Source organism: Nannospalax galili, unplaced genomic scaffold (genome assembly GCF_000622305.1).
Source record: "Nannospalax galili isolate Female #2095 unplaced genomic scaffold, S.galili_v1.0 scaffold101, whole genome shotgun sequence".
Classification (NCBI taxonomy): Eukaryota; Metazoa; Chordata; class Mammalia; order Rodentia; family Spalacidae; genus Nannospalax; species Nannospalax galili.
In genome coordinates this window covers 976,094-997,975 of record NW_008345700.1, presented here as the reverse complement: position 1 = coordinate 997,975, position 21,882 = coordinate 976,094, and the positions used below count along the sequence as shown (strand labels likewise).

The 21,882-nt window shown below is 48.6% G+C and overlaps 1 protein-coding gene across 1 annotated transcript in view; it reads left to right on the top strand.

The window, feature by feature from the left end:
* Positions 1–215: 215 nt before the first annotated feature.
* The window catches only part of Letm1 (leucine zipper and EF-hand containing transmembrane protein 1), a 48,041-nt gene continuing 26,374 nt past the window's right edge, over positions 216–21,882 (top strand). The window contains exons 1-3 of the mRNA XM_008841833.2: positions 216–474; positions 4,548–4,608; positions 15,649–16,099. Coding sequence (XP_008840055.1) covers positions 396–474; positions 4,548–4,608; positions 15,649–16,099 — 591 coding nt within the window. The 5' untranslated portion in view covers positions 216–395. The remainder of the gene's footprint in view (positions 475–4,547; positions 4,609–15,648; positions 16,100–21,882) is intronic.

The following is a 21,882-nucleotide window of genomic DNA, read 5'->3' as shown; positions in this document are numbered from 1 at the left end:
GGAAGTCTGGCTGACCGCACCCCACGTGGAGGAGCCCCGATGCACGGTGGGACTTGTAGTCCGCGAGAGAAGGCGGCCCCAGTGCACGCTGGGACAGGTAGTCCGTGAGCTGGGCCACTCGTTGCACACTGGGACCCGTAGTCCGCTGCGCGGGCCGCCCCTCACCTGGCCAGCGGCGGGCCCCGGGAGACCAATGGGAACTGCCCCGCCCGCCCCGTCCCGCCCCGTCCCACCCTGCGCCTCCGGACGTCTGTGCCGGGATATGGCCGCCGCCGGTGCCGGGTCCTTGAGCTGAGTGCCGGCCACCTGAGCCAACCGCTGCGGTCAACTGTCCTCACGGGCCAGGACGGCGAGGAGCCGCTCAGGAACCGGAGGCCGCCACCGGAGGCCGGCGCATGGCGTCCATCTTGCTCAGGAGCTGCCGCGGTCGGGCAGTCGCCCGCCTGGCCCCGCCACGCGCCGCCTCCCCGCGTGGTAAGCGGCCGCCGCACACCGGGCCCACCGGGAACCGCGCTGGGTACCCTCGGAGCCCTGGGACAGCGCGGCGAGAAGCAGGCCCCCGGGGCTGCGGCGCGGCCCATGACCTTAGCCGCCGAGTCGCCGCAGGTCGCCGCCTCCCCCGGTGGGTGGGGAAAGCACCTTAGGGCCCCGGCGCTCCCGTCGCGGGTGACCGGAGCGCAGCCGCGCCCTTTGGCCAGCCCCGGCCTTGGAGACGGAGCTGCAGGACCGCCAGTCTGGGTTGTGGGTGATGCCAGCACCGTGGGCCGCTCTCTGGGGCGGGGCTGGCTGAGCACCCCAGGGCCTGCATCCCAGGGCCCGCTGGGCTTGAGTGTGCGGACGTCCTGCCGGCAAGGTTCTGGCAAGGAGGACAGCTGCCCAGTGAGTCTGGGCAGGGATTTCGGGGGTTAACCGGGAGCAGTTCTGGTTCCCGGGATCAGTGGTGTTTGGTGGAAAAGACAAAGCTTCACTGGCCGTGGGTACAGGTGTCGGAGCTGCGTCTGCCACGAGAGCCCTGTGTACCTGTTGCCCTGTTCAAGATGCTGTACGGGACTTCTGCCGCCTCTCTGTGGCATGTGTATGGCTTTAAAATGAACTGATTTACTTAGCTGATTTTTTGGAGGGGGGCGGGACTAGGGGGGTAGTCTTATTCCAGGTACAAGAATGTTTTCCGTAGTTAATCCGTGTCCTTTGTACAGAGATGCTGCCACCGTGACAGGAAATAAGTCAGCTGGTTAGCGGGTGGCAATAGGGCAAGCCGGGAAAGCAAGTCCCTGCACTCCCTGGGGTGATGTGCTGGTGGAGGCTGCAGGCCTAGGATGGACATCCTAGTTTTTAGTCACAGTGAATGAGCTGAGGCCAACACCCTACCCAGATACCCGTCATTCTTGAGCCTTATTCTGTCTCCTGTGAAGGTCCTCTCCTTCCCCTTCCCTCCCCTATCTGTGCTGTCCTCTATGAGAGGAAATCACTGAGTATGAAGTGGGGCTGACAGATCCTGGACTATGTGAGAGAGACCCATCCAGTCCAGAGGCCACAGTGCCATTTTGGAAGTCTTGGAGGACCAGGCAAGACTCAGGAAGGCAGAAGACTACTGGCTTGGAGTGAGACCCATATTTGTGCAGCCATTGACAGAGCAGGTGCACAAGACCTGCAGACTTTGCATGTAGGTCAGGGAAGAGATTGCCTGGGAGGATATAGCAGTCTCCTGGAGGCCAGGTGGAGCAGAGAAAAGCATTTGTTCCTCTTCCCAGCACTGTGTCTTGAAGCCCTTGGAGCGACAGCAAAGCTTTGTTACTCTTTTTGAGACAGGGTCTCCCTGTAGCCCCAGCTGTCCTGGAACTCACTATGTAGACTAGGCTGGCCTTGAACTCACAGAGATCTGTCTGCCTCTGCCTCCCGAGTGCTGGGATTAAAGGCGTGCGCTACCATGCCCAGCTAAGATTTTATTTATTTATTTATTTATTTTTTGGTCTTTTTGAGACAAGATCTCCCAATAGTTGCAGCTGGCCTAGATTCGCTAATGGAGACCAAACTGGCCTCAAACTCACAGAGATCTGCCTGCCTCTACCTCCTGAGTGCTGGGATTAAAAGCACGTGCCGCCACGCCCGGCTTTTATTTTTATTTTATATGTATGAATGTTTTGCCTGCATGTATGTAAGTGTACCCCATTCATGCCTAGTGCCTATGGAGACCGACCAGAAGAAGGCATCGGATCCCCTTGAACTGGCGTTAAGGATGGGTATTAGCTGCCATGTGGTTGCTAGGAATCAAACCCAGGTCCTCTGGAAGAGCAGAGTAAGTGCTCATAACCACTGCACCATCTCTCCAGCCCCAGGCTGTGTAACTTAAGGAGCCTTTTCTACCTCATCTGAGAAGGGAAGGTAGGGAGTGACTTGACAGATGAAATGAGGCCTACTGTGCTGAGATTAGAGGGCTGAAACTTGAGCCTAACCTCCAGGGAGGCAGCAGATGAGAAGAGCTCTGGGCCAGAGGAAGGAGGCTACAGAAGGAGCCTGAGTTGTTCAGGACTCTTGGCCATGCCCTCATGGCTCATTCTCTGGCTTCTCATTATAGCCCTTGTATCATCTGTGCTGAACCGTGACAGAGAGTAGAGCACTTTGCTGGGTTCTGTGGGTTGTTATAGCAAATTATCAAAACTTTTGAAAGAGTCATGGAAACCTTTATGTTTTATATATATACATACATATGTGTATGTATGTGTATTTTATATATATATATATATAATACACATAATATATGTATGTTTAAATTTTTATGTGCCTGTGTGGGTATGTGCATCACACGTGTACAGGTGCCTTTGGAGATTAGAAGGACCTTGGATCCCCTGGACCTGGAATTGCAGGTGATTGTCAGCTGCTGCATAGGTGCTGGGAACTGAGCCCTAGTCCTTTGCAAAAGCTGTAAGAACTCTTAACTACTGAGTCATCTCTCTAGCCTAACCCCAAAATTCATAGTTAGCAGATTTGCAGTCAGCCTAGGTACCTGTAGTGGAATCTAGCCTATCACCCTGGATGGATTTGACAGGGCAGCTGGAACAGCCCTCAGAGGGTATTTGGGGGAGAATCCATGAAGGGAACTGGTGGGATAGGGACTTCAGAGTAAGATCCACCCAGGCTGTCTGCTGAGGGGAGGGGGATTTCTGAGCCAAGTCTTCCAGTGGTGGAATTGGAAGGGTCAGGGAGGAATTACTGGCCCTGTTTGGATAGAAAAGAGTTGGAAAGGCTTGAGGTGTGGCTCACTCTACTTAAAATGTAACATTTGATGCTTGTTAGAATGTTGCTGTCTTTGAGGTAGCAGGCTCCTTTAACACCAGCTGAGTTTGAGGTAAGTCTGGTTTACCTAGAGAGTTCCAGGCCAGAGCTGCCCATATGGTGAAAGGAGAGAATGAAATCCTGCAGGTTGTCCATTGACCTCTGCATGCATGCACATACACACAATAAATAAAGGTTAGAAAAATAAATTTAGTGCACACCTTTAATCCCAGCACTCGGGAGGCAGAGGCAGGCAGATCTCTGTGAGTTCAAGGCCAGCCGGGTCTACATAGTTCCAGGACAGCTGGGCCTACAGGGAGACTCTGTCTCAAAAAGACCAAAAAATAAATAAATAAAAATAAATTTTTAAAGGGATGACGTCATAAAAAATACAGCTGACATCCCATGTCATGAACTGTGACTAGTGGTGACTGAAGGAACTCCCAGTGCTGCAGGACCCTAAACGTAGCCTCTTTCCCCAATGAGGCACAGCCTCGTTAATGACATAGATGACAATGGATGCCCTCACTTGGTGTCTGTCAACACTGACTGGAGGAGAATGAGGGCCAGATGGTAGCTCAGGTTGTTGCCCAGTGCCTCGGTGGCTCCTGCAATTGCCTGACCTCTGCATGGGCCGCCTGACCCCTGCTGAGGATGGTGCTTCTGGCTCCATCCTGCACATAGCTGTCCTCCCAAACCCCTTCCCACTTCACACACGGTGGTGTGAACAAAATCCCAACTATTTGCCTTAAGAGAACAAGAGTGGGGCAGAACTTAGCTCCAGAAGTTCTGAAGTGCGTTGTAGTCATCGCTACTGACTCTTGAAATGCATTTATGTATGTGTGTGTGTGCATGCATGTGGAGGTCAGAGGACAGCTTGTTGGGAGTCATTTCTCTCCTTCCAGCATGTGGGTCCTTGGTATTGAACTTGGGGCTTCAGGCTTGGTGGCATTTGTTTTTCCAGTAATTCTCAGCCCTTGTTCCCTTTGATTGTTGTTTGGGCTGCAGCGCTGTCTATTCATTGGGAGCCCGTGTCCTTCCCCTCCACACCCACAGCAACTATAGTTAGTTGGGGGAGAGGGGGTCCACAGGCCCTCAGTGTCCTGTGAGGCTTAGTCTGAGATCCAGTTTCTGTACTGGGAGATCAGATCCTCTGTCCACTGTGCTCTGAAGTCCTCACTCCCTCCCAACCATCTTCCAGAAACATCCCTTCAGACGTGCAAAGACTCCTGGCTGCGGCCTGTTTGCTTACCTTTTCTCTGTTTTTGTCGTAGGTAGTCTGAGGGATCGAGCTTGTCTCAGTTGTACCAGGACCACGAGGTTGATAAGCCGTGAGTAAGTAGCTTGACACTGACCATGTCACCACCCCTGTCTGCTTGAGGATGCAGAGCGAGTATCAGGACTCGTGCTTTGTCAGAGACGCTGCAGCTTCTGCTCCTTACTCCTTGTTTCCTCTTAGATTTTCATCTGTTTATCTTGGGGGTTATAACCATGTAGTATATTGAGTCTTAGGAAAGTGCTCATCATCCCAGTATGCAGATAGATGTACCATCAGCATTTCGTTTGGATGGTTTGGCTTTTTGTTTCTGTTTTGTGAGACTGGGTCTCTATATGTAGGATATATAGCCCTGACTGACTATGCACTTTGGTAACCCTATTTTCTTTTTTCTTTTTTGAGACAGGGTCTTCTTGTAGCCCCAGCTGACCTGGAACTCACTATGTAGACCAGGCTGGCCTCGAACTCACAAAGATCCGCCTGCCTCTACCTCCCAAGTGCTGGGACTACAGGCGTGCGCCACCACGCCCTGCTGTGGGGGACATTCTTATTGAAACCACCAGAGTGACCAGTCTCCCCGTGCCTACACAGCTGTCAGGTTTAATGGCTTCCCACAGGGCCTCGGCCAGTGCCTTCTTGGCTATTCACAGCAGTGTTGGGTGTTAGAGTCCGCCCATAACAGGGCAGTCCTTCCATGAGTACTTTCTTCTTTCAAGAACCCAACACACTCCTTGCCTAGCTCAGATGCGTCTTGAGTATAGTGGGTTTAGCCATTCCCTCTGGTACCTAAAGCCTAGAAGCTGACAGTGACTATCAGATAGTGGCAGCATCTTGGGTGAGGCTGTGGTGGCAGTGCAAGGCCAGTCCAAGGGGCTTCTTAGAGGAAACAGCAGCCACACTCCCTGTTATGCATGGAGTTGCACTCTCCCAGAGTCGCTGTGCTCCTTGCACTGTCCCCCATACCCACTAGTCCTGCCCTGTTTTCCCAAAGGACAAGGCAAGGAGATGCCCTATCCCACCCTGGGCTCTCAGCTCAGAGTACTGAAAGGAGTGCAACTCCTCCCGCTTAATCCCTGCTGCCGCCTGTGGAAGTCTGGACCCCGGTGTTGCTGCTTCTGCACTCCCTCTACCAGAGGGTTTTGTGTTCATTGAAGGCTGTTAACTAATTCCTCGGCTGTAAAACATAATCAATATTGCTTCCTGAGACAGATTTAATCCCCTAAAACAAAGACAAGCATCTGTGAAGACTTGGTTGCTGTTAAAGTGCTTTTGGCTTGCTGGCTTTTGTCAAGTGTTGGGATGAACAGCAAAGCTTCTGGGCTTCTTGGGCATGGCAGCATTTCTGTGGCTGGATGGCTACTGCACATAGAGCATCTGGTCAAACCCTGACACAGCTGGCTGAGAATATCCCTGTGTCTGCCCTGCCTGTGGGGTCCTACCACGTGCCTGTTGGGTAAGATACTCCTCTGTGTACCATCTCGAGACCGTTGTCGTGGACTCTGTGCTGGTGGTAACATAAAGGTTTGTGCACACAGCTTCTCCCTGAAGTGTGCAGGTAAGTTGGTTGCCATACAGGGTGAGGCCCTGTGGGCCTTGCTCTTGGGGCTTAGGAGAAGCTAGAATCTGGGATTTGATGTAGACTCTCTGGTTTTAGAATGCCAACACCTGATGTAGGTTTGTCCTATGGACTTAGTTTCCCTACATGAATCCATGAAGGAGTGAGTTGGAGATGCTGTGATTTGTGATCCTGAACTTGTTTAGGGTCCATCCTTGCTGCAGGGCAGTACATTTGTCCACTATTGGTACCACCATCTACCATTTCCTTACCAAGTTCTCCAGTGAGTACTGATATGGGGCCAATTTCCCATCCTCATCTTTGAGATCATGAGTATCTTTACAGATGAACTTGTCCTTTCTTTCAAATATAAAACAGTCTTTGTGATGTTGTCACTGAAATGCCTTTAATCTCACAAACCATTTGGGATTAGTAAGGTTTTGTTCTGTTTTGGATAGAGCCTAGGTTTTGGGATTGCTAGATGAGTTACTCTACCAAGGAGCTATATCCACAGCAACTTCTATTTGGTTTTTTGATTTTTGTTTGTTAAACAGGGTCTCTTATAGTTAAGGCTATTCTTGAATTCCTAATCCTGCTACATCCACCTCCCAGGTTTTGGGATTACAGGCATGGAACTGAGAGCTTCACATTAAGAGCATGCCCTGCCACTAGCTACTACCCTGCCTCTGACTTCCTTAAGACCTTGCCTTTTTCTTTCAGAAAAATGCTGTCATTTCCTTTGTGTCATAAGCTTGGCATTTGAGACAGTTCCCAGGTGTACATTATCTTTATTATCTTTTCCTTCTGATTTGCCAAGGGGTTGCCGCTGTGAAATCCGTGTCACATTCTAGAGTTTGGCCACTCCACACCACTCCACTTGCTTTCCACTCCCGTGGCATCACGGGTTCAGGTCATGCTGGGTTCTTCTTGACACCAACAGTAGCCACTTCTCCTGCCCTAGTGCTGGTGCCACTGTGTGGTTTCAGGGCCTGTCTCGGCAGCCAGCCCCACCTTGGGCTAGCCGCAGCTGGGCACACAATGTGGCAGCCTTGTGCTGGCCTGGTAGTACTCATTATGGTGAACAGTAACTTGGGGCTTCAGTGCCTTTGTTTTTTTTATCCCAGCTTCTTATTCTTAACATGTTTTCATTAAAAATGGTTTTGATGCCTGGAGAGATGGCTCAGGTTAAGAGCACTGCCTGTTCTTCCATGCCACCCAGGTTTGGTTCCCAGCACACACATGGTGGCTAACAGCCATTTATAACTAATTTCAGGAGATCTGATGCCCTCTTCTGGCCTCTGCAGGCATGGCACATATGGGCACACATACATACATACAGGTAACACACATATAAAATAAAAATAAAAAATTTTTAAATGGTTATTGGATTTGACAAGCACCTTTTTAACATTCAGGGTTCATGTTAGAGTGTAAAGAGCTGTGCTTTATTAATAGAACTTTTTGCCAGGCGTGGTGGCACATGCCTTTAATCCCAGTGCTTGGGAGGCAGAGGCAGGTGGATCTTTGTGAGTTTGAGGCCAGCCTGGTCTCCATAGTGAGTTCCAGGACAGCTGGGGCTACAGGGAGACCCTGTCCCAAAAAGACCAAAAAAAAAAGAACTTTTTTATTAGGAGAGCGGGCATCATAACCACAGGAACCATGTTAGAGGCAACATGATGGAGCTATAAAGAGACCTTTAAAACCTAGAGAGGAGCTTCATTAAGAGGGATAGCTGGGGGCTGGAGACATGGCTCAGTGGTTAAGAACACTGACTGTTCTTGCAGAAGATCCAGGTTTAATCCCAGCACCCACATGGGGTGGCTAACAACCACCCATAACTCCTGTGCCAGGGATCCAACACCCTCTTCTTTCCTCCACAGGCATTGCATGACATGGGTGCACTTACATATATGCAGGCCATATACTCATACCTATAAAATAAAAATAAATAAGGGGCTGGAGACATGGCTCAGCAGTTAAGAGCACTGGTTGTTCTTGCAGAGGACCTGGATTCAAATCCCAGCACTCACATGGCAGCTAACGACTGTCTGTAACTCCAGTCCCAGGGGATCCGACAGTCTCTTCTGACCTCTGCGGGCATTGCATGACATAGGTGCACTGACCTAAATGCAGGCAATACACACACACAAAATAAAATGAAATAAAATAAAATGAGGGCTAGCTTAGAGAAGAGTGAGAAAGATAGCCTCCATGGGCAGGTGGTGCTGCGGAAGCTAGAGGAGAAGGCCTCTGGGGAAATCCCCCAGCCAGGGGAGTATCTGATATTTGTATCCCCCAGTGTTCTTCAGTGTGGCTCCATCCATTGGGTCCAAAGAGTTCCAACTCTGCTAGGTACTGTCTTTCCCCCTCCCAACAGCCATCAGTTGCCAAAAGTTGCTTAGGTTGGGTCGGAATTTCTTATCCACTTCCCCATATCTATGCTGGGATTTTGTCTGATTTGAGCTTGCATGGGACTTGTGCTTGCTGTCACTATTGCTGAGAATTCATATGAGCAAATGACCAGCTGTCTGGAAGACTCTTGTTTCCTTTGGTCATCCACCACCTCTGGCTGTTTCTGCCTCCTCTGCCACAATGATGCCTGAGCCTTGGAAATAGAGGTTTGAAATAGCTGTCCTATTCAGGGTTAGGTACTCTGTGGGCTCTTGTTCTCTGCACATTGGCCAAGTGTGGGTCTCCTTGCATGATTTTTTTGAGACAAGGTCCATCCCACTTTGTAACCCAGACTAGTCTCAAGCTGTCCTCCTACCTCTGCCTATCCAGTTCTGGGATTCTGGGATTCTGGGATTCCAGACGTGCGCCACCATGCTCAGCTTATTTGTACTTTCTTTTCTTTTTCTTTTCTTTTTTTTGTCTTTTTGAAACAGGGTCTCTCTGTAGCCCCAGCTGTCCTGGAACTCACTATGTAGACCAGGCTGGCCTCGAATTCGCAGGGATCTGCCTGCCTCTGCCTCCCGAGTGCTGGGATTAAAGGCGTGCACCACCACGCCAGGCATTTGTACTTGTTTTTATTTTATGTTATATAAGTGCTGTATCTGCATGTATGTCCACGCATCTGTGTGTGCCAGAATAGGGTGTTGGGTCCCCTGGAACTGGAGTTCCAGCTAGTTGTTAGGTACCATGTGGGAGCTGGGAACCAAACCTGGGTCCTCTGCAAGAGCAATCAGTGCTCTTAACTGCCAAGCTACCTCTCCAGCCCCTGGGTGAAGTTCTTTTGATGAACTTATATATTTTAAGCACTATAGATGAACAAAAAACTTTGATTTTAATTACAAAATCAAAGTGTAAAAAATATTTCGGTGTATGTGCCCATGGTGTGCGGGTGCTGGTGTATGCATGTAGAGGCCAGAAGTTAACATTGAGTATCTTCCTTGATCACTCTCCACCTTACTTTTTTTCTTTAAATGTATTTAGGCCGGGCGTGGTGGCACACACCTTTAATCCTAGCACTCGGGAGGCAGAGACAGGCGGATCTCTGTGAGTTCAAGACCAGCCTGGTCTACATAGTGAGTTCTAGGACAGCTGGGGCTACAGGGAGACTCTGTCTCAAAAAGACCAAAAAATAAAAATAAAATTTAAAAAAAGTATTTAATATGTGTGTGTGTGTGTTTTGCCAACATGTATATAAGTGCACCATGTGTATGTAATGCCCATGGATGTCAGAAGAGGGCATTGAATTTCCCGGGAGCTGGGGTTAAGGATGGTTGTTAACCACCATGTGGGTGCTGGGAATTGAACTCAGGTCGTCTGCAAGATCAGTCAGTGCCCTTAACTGCTGACTATCTCTCTAAGTCCCACCACCTTTTTGAGACAGGGTCTCTCACTGAACCTGGAGTTCACTGATTTTGCAGGCTGGCCAACCAGTGGGCTCCAGGGATCAGTCTATCTCTACCTCCCTTGCACTAGAATTATAGATGCACACTACTGTGCCCAGCTTTGTGCCTGGGTGGTGGAGATCCAAATTCAGGTCTTCATACTTACACAGCAAGCACTTTACCAATTGAGTCACCCCCTAAGCCCCAGTGTAACTTTTGAGTCCTGGAGTTGACTTGCAAGGGGTAAACGTTGGTGCTGGCTCTTCAACACCTATCTTACAGCCTCGAGTAGACTTAGTTGGATTGGCCAAGCCCATTCTGGGCATTATCTATTGACTCCTGATCTTTTCTATCTTGGAACTAAAAGCAGCTTTGCCTCAGTTGTCAAGCTGTGAGGCAGTGGCAAGCAGTTTTGAAACCCAGCCCAAGCCACTCTCATGAGATAGGAACTTTTTATTATGATTGCATTTACTTGTGTGTGTGCACGTGTGGAGGTCAGAGGATGACTTTAGGATTCATTTCTTGCCTTCCACCATGTGGGTTCCAGGGATCAAACTTAGGTCATGAGGCTCAGTGGCAAAAGCCTTTACCTACTACATCATCTGGCCAGCCCCTACATCACATTTAGTGAGCACTGGTGAGATTTGCTTTGGGAAAATATTACCATAGTGGTGAGTGTCCCTGCAGAGCGTGTGCCCTGTGTTCAGTGATGCTTCAGAATAAGCTTGGACCTCATACTGAGTACTCTAGTGATTTAGCTTTCTCCTTGTCATCCAGTTCCCTAGCCAAGGGAGCAAGTGTGTGCTGATGTAGACTAGTATGACCACAGGCCTCTGAATAGAGCATTGTTTGCTATTCTGGACTTGTGTCTTGGGATTTTTTTTTTTTTTTTTTAAAGAGGCTCTTGCTGTGTTGTGCTTGCTTTTTTGCTGGGGATAACTTGGCCCGTTACTATCTGTGCTGGATAGCTTTAATGTCAACTTGACACATCTGGGTTGAGGGAGCCTCAACTGGGGACTCCATAGGACTGGCCTGTGGCCATGTGGCCATGTCTGTGGGGCATCTTCTTGATTGATGAGTGATGTGGGAGGGTCCAGCCCACTGTGGGTGGTGCCACCCCTGGGCAGGTGGACCCATGCTACATAAGAAAGCAAGCTGAGCAGGGGCCAGGGGAGCAAGCCAGTAAGCAGAATTCCTCCATGGCCTGTGCTTCAGCTCCTGCCTCCAGTTGGTATTGGTCAGTGTATTTTGTCATAGTAATGAAGAAACAAACTTGGACATTATCCCATCCCTGAAGAACAGGGTGACTGACTTATCCTGGTGTCTTTCCTGGCTGGACCTTGAGTCACTGGCTTGCTTCATGCCATTCTAAGAGCAGCCTGTGGCAGGAGTCTCTGAAATGGCTCAGGACCTGTCCCCTGGGGAGTGGCCTAGAGGTTTGTGGCATTTGTATAATGCTGAGGAGAGTCAGAAACATACTGTGGCAACAGCAGGCCTGCCCTCCCACCATGTCCCTGCTCCTGCTTGCCAGGTGAACAATGTGGGAAGACTCCTAGATGCTGCTCTTTTGCAATTACTCTTTGCTCTTTCTGTTGCTAATGCGAAGGCTGGACATCAGGTTGTGGTGGACATAAGCTCAGCACCACCATGTAAGCAAGCAACCTCAGCTTTACTGAAGGGCCCTTCTTGGTACTGTGGACAGATGGGTGGTATATGCTGGTGTCACCCACCCTGACAAATGTTTCTCTTTCCTTGTTTTGTTTTTTTGTTTTTTAATACTTTATTATTTTTATTTTATGTGTGCAAGTGTATTGCCTGCACGTATGTGAGTGCACCCATGTTGTGCAATGCCACGGAGGTCAGAAGAGGGCTTCGGATTCCTCTGGAACTGGTGTTAAGGACGGTTTTTAGCCAGCATATGGGTGCTGGGACTAGAACCCGGGTCCTCTGCAAGAGCATTCAGTTAACTGCTGAGCCATCTCTCCAGCCCCTAAAATTTTTTTTAAATTATATTTTGTGTGTATGTGTGTGCATGTGTCATGGTGCATGTGTAGAAGACAGCCTGTGGGAGTTGGTTCTCTTACCATGTGGGTCCTGGGGTTAAACTCAGGTCATGAGGTTTGGTGGCAGGCACTCTTACCCACTAAGCTATCTCACTAGCCCCAGCAATGTATTTCTTGTTGAGATGCTACTTTTGCTCATTGCTATTTCCCTCTACGTGGCAGGTGATTTATCAAAAAAGGGAAAGGCAGGGCTGGGCATGGTGGTGCATGCCTTTAATCCAGCACCCTGGAGGCAGAGGCAGGCAGATTGAGGACTCAAAGCCAGCCTTGTCTACATGGCGAGTTCCAGGCCAGCAACTATGGGGAGATCCTGTCTCAACCACATAGTCTGCACCTTCAGATGGTATAGGCTGAGAACCAGCAGCGCCCAGACTAGTTCTGTGTTGGTGGAATTTTTAAAGAATATTGAATAATTGGGGCTGGAGGGATGGGTCAGTGGTTAAGAACACTGGTTGTTCTTGCAGAAGACCCAGGTTTGAATCCCAGCACCCACATGGCACCTAACAACTGTCCTAACTCCAGTCCCAGAGGATCTGACAGCCTCTTCTGACCTCCGCGGGCATTGCACGACACAGGTGCACTTATCTACATGCAGGCAATACACGCATACATGTAAAATAAAAATAATAAAATATTTTTTAAAAAAAGAATATTGAGTAATTTAGGTTGGGGTGTAGCTCAGTGGTGAGCACTTGTCTTGCATGTGTGAGACCTTGGGTTCCATCCTCAGCACTGCAGAAAAAAAACATATTTTACACTTTTTGAAAACAGCTAAACTGTGTAGGTTGTTAGTAGTTAGTAATCTCACTGATGGGCCAGTGCAATGGCTCGGTGGGTAAAGGGGCTTGCCACCAAGCCTGATGACCCCAAGATCTATCCGGCTATAGGAGAAAACCAACTCCTGTGAGTTATCCTCTGACCCCCACCCTCCTCCAACAATAGAGAAAGAATCTGATGAGCTTAAGAAGAGCTCGGTCTCTGTGCCATGTGTTGTCTGCTTCTTCTCTTTGCTTGTCCACTGCGTTAAGCCTACAGTGGAAGCCACACTCTTGTAATCCAGGGAGGGAAATTGGATAATTAAGTCTGATGAGATGGGGTAGCACTTGTTTCATGTGCAGAATCATCTTTACCTATACTTGGAGTTGAGGCCAAGGCAAGAAGGTGGGAAAGAGGACAAGCAGCTTCCTGCTGGCAAGTAGCCAGGTGGCACTGAGCCTGGTCGAGCTCTGCCTTGTTCCATGTGGCCTTGCCCTGAGTGCCATGACACTGCAGGGCAGGGTAGATTATAGGGCTGGGTGGGGCTTAGAGAGAGATTGCTGGTTCTCACAGGGCCCCTAGGGAGGTAAAGGAGAGGGACAAGGGTGCATAGTGCTTACACTCCCCACCTCCCTCTCCTCTCTGGTTCATAGTCCTGTCCCCACTGTTCTTTTTAGGTGTCACTTACTATGAGATCAGCGTGGGCTTAATGAGTCTGTGATTGAGGACACCTTTGGAGCTTGGAGAGTGCCACAGCCAGCTATGACACCAGGGCTGAGCCCAGCAGCTGGAACCTCAGAACCCATTCAGTTTAAAGTCCTGAGTCTGTGTGGGCTGGTGACGTCTGCTCAGCTTGCCCTGCCTATTACACATTGAGACAAGGTCATGTATGCTGCTGGTCTCCATGAGCCCACCTATGAAATAGCTCTGGAGAGCTCCCATTGCTCTGACAGGACAGTCACTGTCATGGCTTCATCTGTGCTGGGTGTTAGAGGATGCCAGGCATTTGGTGTTCTTGGTACTTGTTAATTAACATGGAATTCCAAAGGTTCTCCTGAGCCACAGAGAACTCAGTTATGAGGTTAGTCATACAGCAGCAAATGGAACTAGGTTTTTTGTTATTTTGGAGACAGTCTCTCACTTTGTAGCCCTGGGTAGCCTGGAATTTGCTATGAAAACCAGACTGGCCTTGAACTCACTGAGATCCACCAGCCTCTGCCTCCCGAGTGCTGGGATTAAAGGCGTGTGCTACCACTCCCGGCTATATTTATGTATTTTTAATATTTCGTTTTATTATTTTTTATGTGTATGCGTGTATTGCCTGCATGTAGGTAAGTGCACCCATGTCATGCAATACCCTGGAAGACAGAAGAGGCTGTCAGATCCCCTGGGACTGGAGTTAAGACAGTTATTAGCTGCCATGTGGGTGCTGGGATTTGAACCTGGGTCTTGTGTAAGAACAACCAGTGTTCTTAACTGCTGAGCGATCTCTCCAGCCCCTTAGGTATTTATTTTCATCTTATGTGTATGGGTGTTTTATTTGTATGTATGAAGTGCACCAGTGCATGCAATGCCTATGGCAGCCAGAAGAGGGCATTGGATACCCTGAAACAGACTCCAGTTGTTAGCTGCCATGTGGGTGCTGGGATTCGAACCTGGGTCCTCTGCAAGAGCACCCATGCTCTTAACCACTGAGCCATCTCTCTTAACTCATCCCCAACTTTTAAAAACTTTTAAATTCTATTTTTATTTATTTATTGGTCGGGAGGTAGGAGGCATGCATGCCACAGTACAGGTGTAGAGATCAGAGGACAACTTACCTGTGGGAGCTGGTTCTCTCCTACACATGGGTCTCAAGGATCCAGCTCAGGTCTTCAGACTTGACAAGCAGGCATCTTTACCTGATGAGCCATCTAACCAGCCTGGAACTCCAGTTGTTGAACTTGAACAGTTTGCTCCAGAGCTGCCCTCAAGTGCTAGAGGCAGAAGAAAGCTGGGGTGTGGGTATTCACAGCAGACCTCAGGAGTGAATTGAAGTTTGTGGCCACCTGTGTATGGGTTTGTGCATGACCAGGAGAGAGAGGTTTCTGATACAGATTTAAAACCTGAAGGAGGATTGTGCAGGTCAATTTTTTCAGTATCGGATGGTAAGCCCGATATTGACCCTGGCTCCACATGGGTCAGAAGGAGCCTTTATTTTTGTTGTGCACATACTCTGGGCTCAAGGAGTGGTCCAGGCTGCAGTGGCCCTCTCCAGCCTTTGAATGGGTACTGCATGGGACTTGGGCAGCCCTATGATCTTGACCTAGTGTGGACAGAGAAATTTGAAGTTTTTAGCTAACAGATACTGGCTGTGGCTTTCAAGGCCTTACCTGCTTTGAGGCAGGAGTAGGCCTGATGGGAATGTGCCACAAAGAGAAATGGGCAGAGCTGGAGAAGCCATTCTAGAGCCAGGTATGGGAATGGGTCCTGTGCGCTCCTTTAGGTTTGCCCCTTTGTTTAAGGGAGAGAATATCCAAACTGGATAGACTCCTGGCTCTGCACCCCCTTCTCCCCCAAATCCCAAAGCTATGCTCGCACTTCCACGTCAGTGGTGCAGAGCTTAGGTTGAGTCCTTAAGTTTTTGTTGCACGTGCATGTCTGCCCTGCTGTTGTATGTCTCTGGGGACCTGTGAGTCAGGCCAGGGAGACTCACACCCACGTATGAGGCCCTGTTGGGCCACACACTGTACTGGCCTCACATACCATCCTGGCCTAATTCACAAACCCTTTCAAGGGCTCCCTTCCGGACATGAGGAAGTAGACTGTGGAGCACAGTTCCATGTTCCTGTTGGTGTTTGGTGCTGAGTGGTCAGCTTCTCATTGTTGCTTTTCTGTTTTTCCCCTTTCAAGGAACGTTCTGTCTCACTGCTGTATGCCAGCCAGCCCTGTGCACCTCTGCTTCAAAGGTGAGCTGTTCAGCTGTTGGACTCAGAGGCCTGAGTGCTGGGGCGCTGTGGCAGGGGCAACATGGACACCTGCCTCTGCAAGCTTGGTTGTCACAGGACCTCAATACTTTCCCGTCCGTGGCTGGCACTCGTCATCTCCCCTCTGTGATGACTCTGTGGTGGAGAAGTCCCTTAAGTCCTTAAAGGACAAGAATAAGAAGCTGGAGGAGGGTGGCCCTGTGTATAGCCCACCAGCTCAGGTGGTGGTGAAGAAGTCCCTCCGGCAGAAGGTGCTGGACGAGCTGAAGCACTACTATCATGGCTTCCGCCTGCTCTGGATCGACACCAAGATCGCTGCCCGCATGCTCTGGCGCATCCTCAATGGCCACACGCTGACCCGCCGGGAGCGCAGGCAGGTATGGGACACAGCGTGCTCCTGCTTTCTATCTGAAGGCTGTTTTCTACTCATTTTGATAAAATGTCTGTTAGAATCTATAAAAACATGAGCTTCCCTCATACCACCAGTGGACTGTGACTGCTGACAGTTTTATTCAGGTGGTTTCTGCAGCCCTGACTTGGTCCTTCTGTGCTCCTCCATGGAGTGGGCTTTCCCTGCTCTTCAGCCAACCCTCGGTTGCCTTTCTCTCTTCCCACTTTCAGGATTTTCTTCACATACATGGTATTCCTCTCTGGAAGTCTGTTGAAGTTATTTCTTTAGCTCTGGGCTGATACACAATTCCTCCTGTCCTTCAGCTCTGAAAAGGCCCTTCCTAAGCTGTGTACAGAGATGGCTCTCTCTGGGACTGTGGCCAGTCGGGAGCTAAGGCAAAAGGAGCTAAAGCTGACAAGTTAACACAGTGAGACCTTGTCTCAAAAAGAAACAGATGAGCTGGGCATGGTGCGCACGCCTTTAGTCCCAGCACTCGGGAGGCAGAGGCAGGCGGATCTCTGTGAGTTCAAGGCCAGCCTGGTCTACATAGTGAGATTCAGGCCAGCTGGAGCTACAGGGAGATCCTGTCTCAAAAAGACCAAAAAAAAAAGGTTCTTAACCACTGAGCCACTGGTTAACCCCAGACTTTTCCTACCTATGGCTGTGGTTTATCCCTAGAAGTTCTAGTGTTTTGTTTTTCTTTTTCACCATTGAATTATTTGTCTTTCATGGTAGGACCTTCTTCCTTTTTTGAACTTTTGGTTCCTCCTCTTTAGTCTTCAACAATTCTAAATAGATTTCATGCCTGAATTCAGTATTTCTGTTTTTTGACATTGGTGGGAACTCTTTATTGTAGACTTTGCTCCTGGTAAGCAGCATGTGTTTTGTGATTTTTTTGTTGTTGTTATTTGTTTGTGTTTATTTTATTATTTTGTGATATTTTGTTGTTTATTTGTGTGTGTGGTCTTTTGTTTTAAGTGAGTTTTTTTGTTTATTTGTTATATTTGTTTTAGACAGGGTCACATGTTGCCCAGGCTGACCTAAAATTCACCATGTAGCTGAGGATGATCCTTCTGCCTCTGCCTCCTAAGTGCTGGGATTATAAGCTTGTACAACCTATCACATCTGGTTTATGCAGTGTTAGGGGCTGAACCCAGAGTTTCATGCATGCTAGGTAGGCACTCTACCACCTGAGATACATCACCAGCTCTGCTCTATGATTTGGGACTATGAATTCATCTTCAAAGGGATCTTAACTGTTGGAACCCTGAATGCCTTAGATACTGATGATGATTTTCCTGTGGGTGCTGTGAGATCCCTGGGGCTGTAGAAGGAACAGCTCGGGGAGGCATTAGGTCTCCAAGGCATGAGCTCTTCTTCCATCTCTTCCCCAAGAACACCTCTTTGTTTCTAGCTCCTGGGGATCTCCATTACTTTTTTGTGGACTGTAGGTTGTTGCTGCTGTTGTGGTTTTTTGGTTTTTTTTGTAGCCCCAGCTGTCCTGGAACCCATGTGCATCCCAGGAAGTGAACCCAGGTTGTCAGTCTTGGTGGGAAGCACTGTTACCCACTGAGCCATCTCTCCGACCCACTATTAACATTTTTTAGGCCAACTCCCATTTTTCTAGTTCATTTATTTATTTACTTTTTTTGTCTTTTTGAGATGGGGTCTCCCTGTAGCCCCAACTGGCCTGGAACTCACTATGTAGACCAGGCTGGCCTTGAACTCACAGAGATCCACCTGCCTCTGCCTCCCAAGTGCTGGGACTACAGGTGTGCGCCACCACGCCTGGCTAATTCTATTGTTTTTGATTATGTGTATATGCTTTACTTTTATTGTTTTTAATTATGTGTATGTGTGTGAGTCCGGGTCTGTATATGTGTGTGCAGGTGCCCACAAAGGCCAGATGCATCGGATTCCTTGTAGTTAGAGTTACTGGTGATTGTAAGCTGCCTGACATGGATGCTGGGATCTGAACTTGGGTGCTTTGCAAGAACAGTGTATATTTTAACCACTGAGCAATCTCTCCAGCCTTTTTTTTTTTTTATTTTAAAATAAACTTTTCACTTTAGAATAACTTTAAGCTTCCAGAGAAGTCTCAGATGGTACAGTGTTTGGACTCTACCCCAGGCCCCTAGTACCTCATCACTGTTCATGGCTTTCTTCCTCACACTGCCCCCCAAGGCCCCTCTGCTCTGTGTTGAGAGCGCTGGTGGTGTCCTGCAGTCCAGCCCCCACTGGTGCTCATCCAGCATTCGTCTGCCAGTCTCACAGGTGACTCCTGTCACCTCCCACTAGGGACAATGGGACATCACAGCACTTAGCCCAGGTGGCCTCCCACTCCCCTTTTAGGAGCTCCATATACCTGTGTCCAGCCCAGTCTAGGCCTCTGCCCCTGCCATGTTCACCACTCACTGTGCTCTTGCTGTTTCCTCTGTGCGTAGTCTCAGGCTCAGAATGAATATCTGGAAAAAACCCTGGTTCTCCCTTGCCCTCCCCCACTCCCCTGGTCCTGGACATCTCCTAGAGGTCTCTGCTGCTATCAGCTCAGCATGGCAGACAACCCTTGCCAGTGCTCAGGTTGAAACCATGGCAGCCCTCAGGACCCATGTCCTTACGTGTCTAGCAGCCATCCAGACTCTGGGGTAGAGCCCAGGTCCAAGTATTCCATATCGCCTACCCTTTCTGTCCTGCGTTGTGGAGACATGCTTCAGCAGCAGTCATTTTAAAATAGAAGTGGGAGGCTGGAGAGATGGCTCAGCCGTTAAGAACACTGGTTGTTCTAACAGAAGACCAGGGTTCGAATCCCAGCACCCACATGACAGCTAACAACTGTCTATAACTCCAGTTCTAGGGGATCCATCAGCCTCTTCTGTCCTCCACGGGCATTGCACGACACGGGTGCACTTACCTATACGCAGGCAATACACACATACACATAAAATAAAAGTAATAAATAAAATATTGAAAATAGAAGTAGGTTATGCTGCTTGTACTGCAGGGCCTTTTCCCTAGACAGAAGGAGAACCTTGTAAGCAGCAGTCCTCAGTGCTTGAGCCTTGGTTTGACTTCACTTCCTGTGTTTTTTCTGTACCAGCCTTGCTGCCCAGAATCAGATCCTGGTTGTGTTTTGTGCTGGTCAAGCCCAATTTATCACCTCCTTGTCAGACCTTTCAGATAGTCAGGCCTAGGGCCCTGCACTGGCTGTGTACTCATGCTTGTGTATTTATTCCAGTCTGGCTTGCAAAAGAGCAATGTATTTGCATTCCCATGTGGGTGGGTACTATCATCCCCTACTTGGGAGGCCGGGGCAGGAGGATCTCTGTGAGTTCAAGGCCATCCTGGTCTATATAGTAAGTTTCACTAGAGCTACATAGTGAGACCCTGTTTGAAAAACAAGATGATGAAGAAGAGTTATTTTTGTGATGCTGGGGATCAAGCTTAGGGCTCTGTACATGATAGGCAAGTGTTCTACCACAGCCACATTCCAAGCCCAGAAGTTTTTTTTCTTTAAATATTTAAAATGTTAGGGGCTGGAAAGCTGGGCGTGTTAGCACATGCCTTTAGTCCCAGCACTCAGGAGGCAGAGGCAGGCAGATCTTTGTGAGTTCAAGGCCAGTCTGGTCTACATAGTGAGTTCCAGGCCAGCTGGGGCTACGGGAAGACCCTGCCTCAAAAAGACCCCCCAAAAACCAAAACAAAACAAAAAACCAAAAAGGGGCAGGAGGGAGAGATGACTTGGTGATTTAAGAGACCTGGGTTTGAATCCCAGCACCCACATGGCAGCTAACAGCCATCCATAACTCCAGTTCCAGGGGATCTGACACCCTCTTCTGGCCTCCGTGGGCATTGCATGACGTGGGTGCATTTACACACATGCAAACAATACACTCATACACTTAAAATAAAAATAATTTAAAAATTTTAAAGTATTTTAAAAGTTTTCAGCCTGCTGGTGGATCAAGTTATTGAGAAATGATTAGATTATCAGGGCTGTGAACTAATGTACTCTACCTTTAATCCATTGATGGATTCAAAGTTTGAATGACTGTTGGGATGTAGTAGAACTCTGCAAGGTAGGGCCTGGTTGGAGGAAATAGGTCCCTGGGGGTTTGTCCTTGCCGGTTGTGTCTTACCCTGGTCCTGCTACTGCTTTGCTTTGCTTCCTGGCTGCCATGGTGGGAGCTCCCTACTGTGCCCACCTGTCTGCACCATGATACACTTAAACCCTGAGACAAGCTGAGATGCCCTCCCTCCTGCTAAAGTGTCCTCTCAGGTGTTTTGCTTAGAGCAATAAGAGAGCTGAGTAACACAGAAAACTGATCCCAGAACTGGGGTCATTGCTATGACTAAACCTCTGCTTGTAGTTCTTAAGCCTTTGGAACTGGTATGAGGAAGAAGTTTGACAAAGTTTGGAGAAGTAGGCTAGAAAAGCCACAAAATCCTGTAAACAGAGCTTAATGGGTAATTCTGGTAGGAGCTCAGAAGATCAGAATGCTGACAGAAATGTAGGCAGTGAAGACTCTGTCATTAGTCAACAAGTGAAGGGCTTGCTATGCAAGCATGAGGACCTGATTCAGGCCCCGCACCCACATAATAGCTGGACATGGGGCGCATGTCTGTAACTCCAGCTTTGGAGAGCTGGGGGGCAGAGACAGGCAAATCCCTAGGGCTTACTTGTCAGCCAGCCTAGCCAAAACGGCAAGCTCCAGGTTCAGAGATAGACTCTATCTCAAAATAATTAGATGGAAACCTGCGCTGTGGCACACATCTTTAATTCTGGCACTTGGAGGGCAGAGGCAGGCAGATCTGTAAGCTGGAGGCAAGCTGGGGCTATAAGGAGACCATGTCTCAAAAAACCCACAAATTAAATAAATAATAATTAGATGGAGAGCAGTAGAGGAAGACACCTAGTGTTGACCACAGACCAGTACACTGTGCATGCGTGCACACACACACACACACACCCCAAAGAGTGTAACGTTAGGTTTCAGATGGAAATAGGACTTTATTGGGAATTGGACTAGAGGCCATTCATGTTATATTTTTGTTTTTTGTGTTTTTTTTTTGTTTTTATGTTTTTTATGTCTTTTTGAGACAGGGTCTCCCTGTAGCCACACCTAGCTTGGAACTTGAACAGATCCTCCTGCCTCTGCCTCCTGAGTGCTGGAATTAAAGACAGACACCACCACACGCAGTTTGGTTTTTGTATTTTGAGACAAGGTCTCCATGTTCTTTTCATTTTATCTGTGTCTTGAGAATCTGGGAGATTGATTTTAAAGGAGACCAATTAATCTGGCAGAGGTACTTTCAAGACAATAGAATCAGGGTCCTGGGAGATGGTTCAGCAGATTAAGAAAGGTATGTCTACCTTGCAATCCTGACAACCTGAGTTTGATTCCTGGGACCCATGTAAGGGTGGAAGGAGAGAACCAACTCCACAAAGTTGTTCTCTGATCCTCACATGTGCTGTAGCACACACATCATGCACACATACACACAGTAATACTAATTAATAAATAGTAAATGAATAACTTACAAAAATAAATCAGTCAATGGAATGATTTTCCTGGATGCTTTAGGCTTATAGTGAAGACCAAGAGCAAAAAGCTGAGTAGAAAGACTTGAAAGCCTGGAACTTGCTATATAGACCAGGCTGGCCTTGAACTCACAGAGATCCGCCTGCCTCTGCCTCCTGAGTGTTGGGACTAAAGGTGTGTGCCACCAAGCCCAGCAAGACTAAGGTTCGTTATTGTATTTATTTATTTA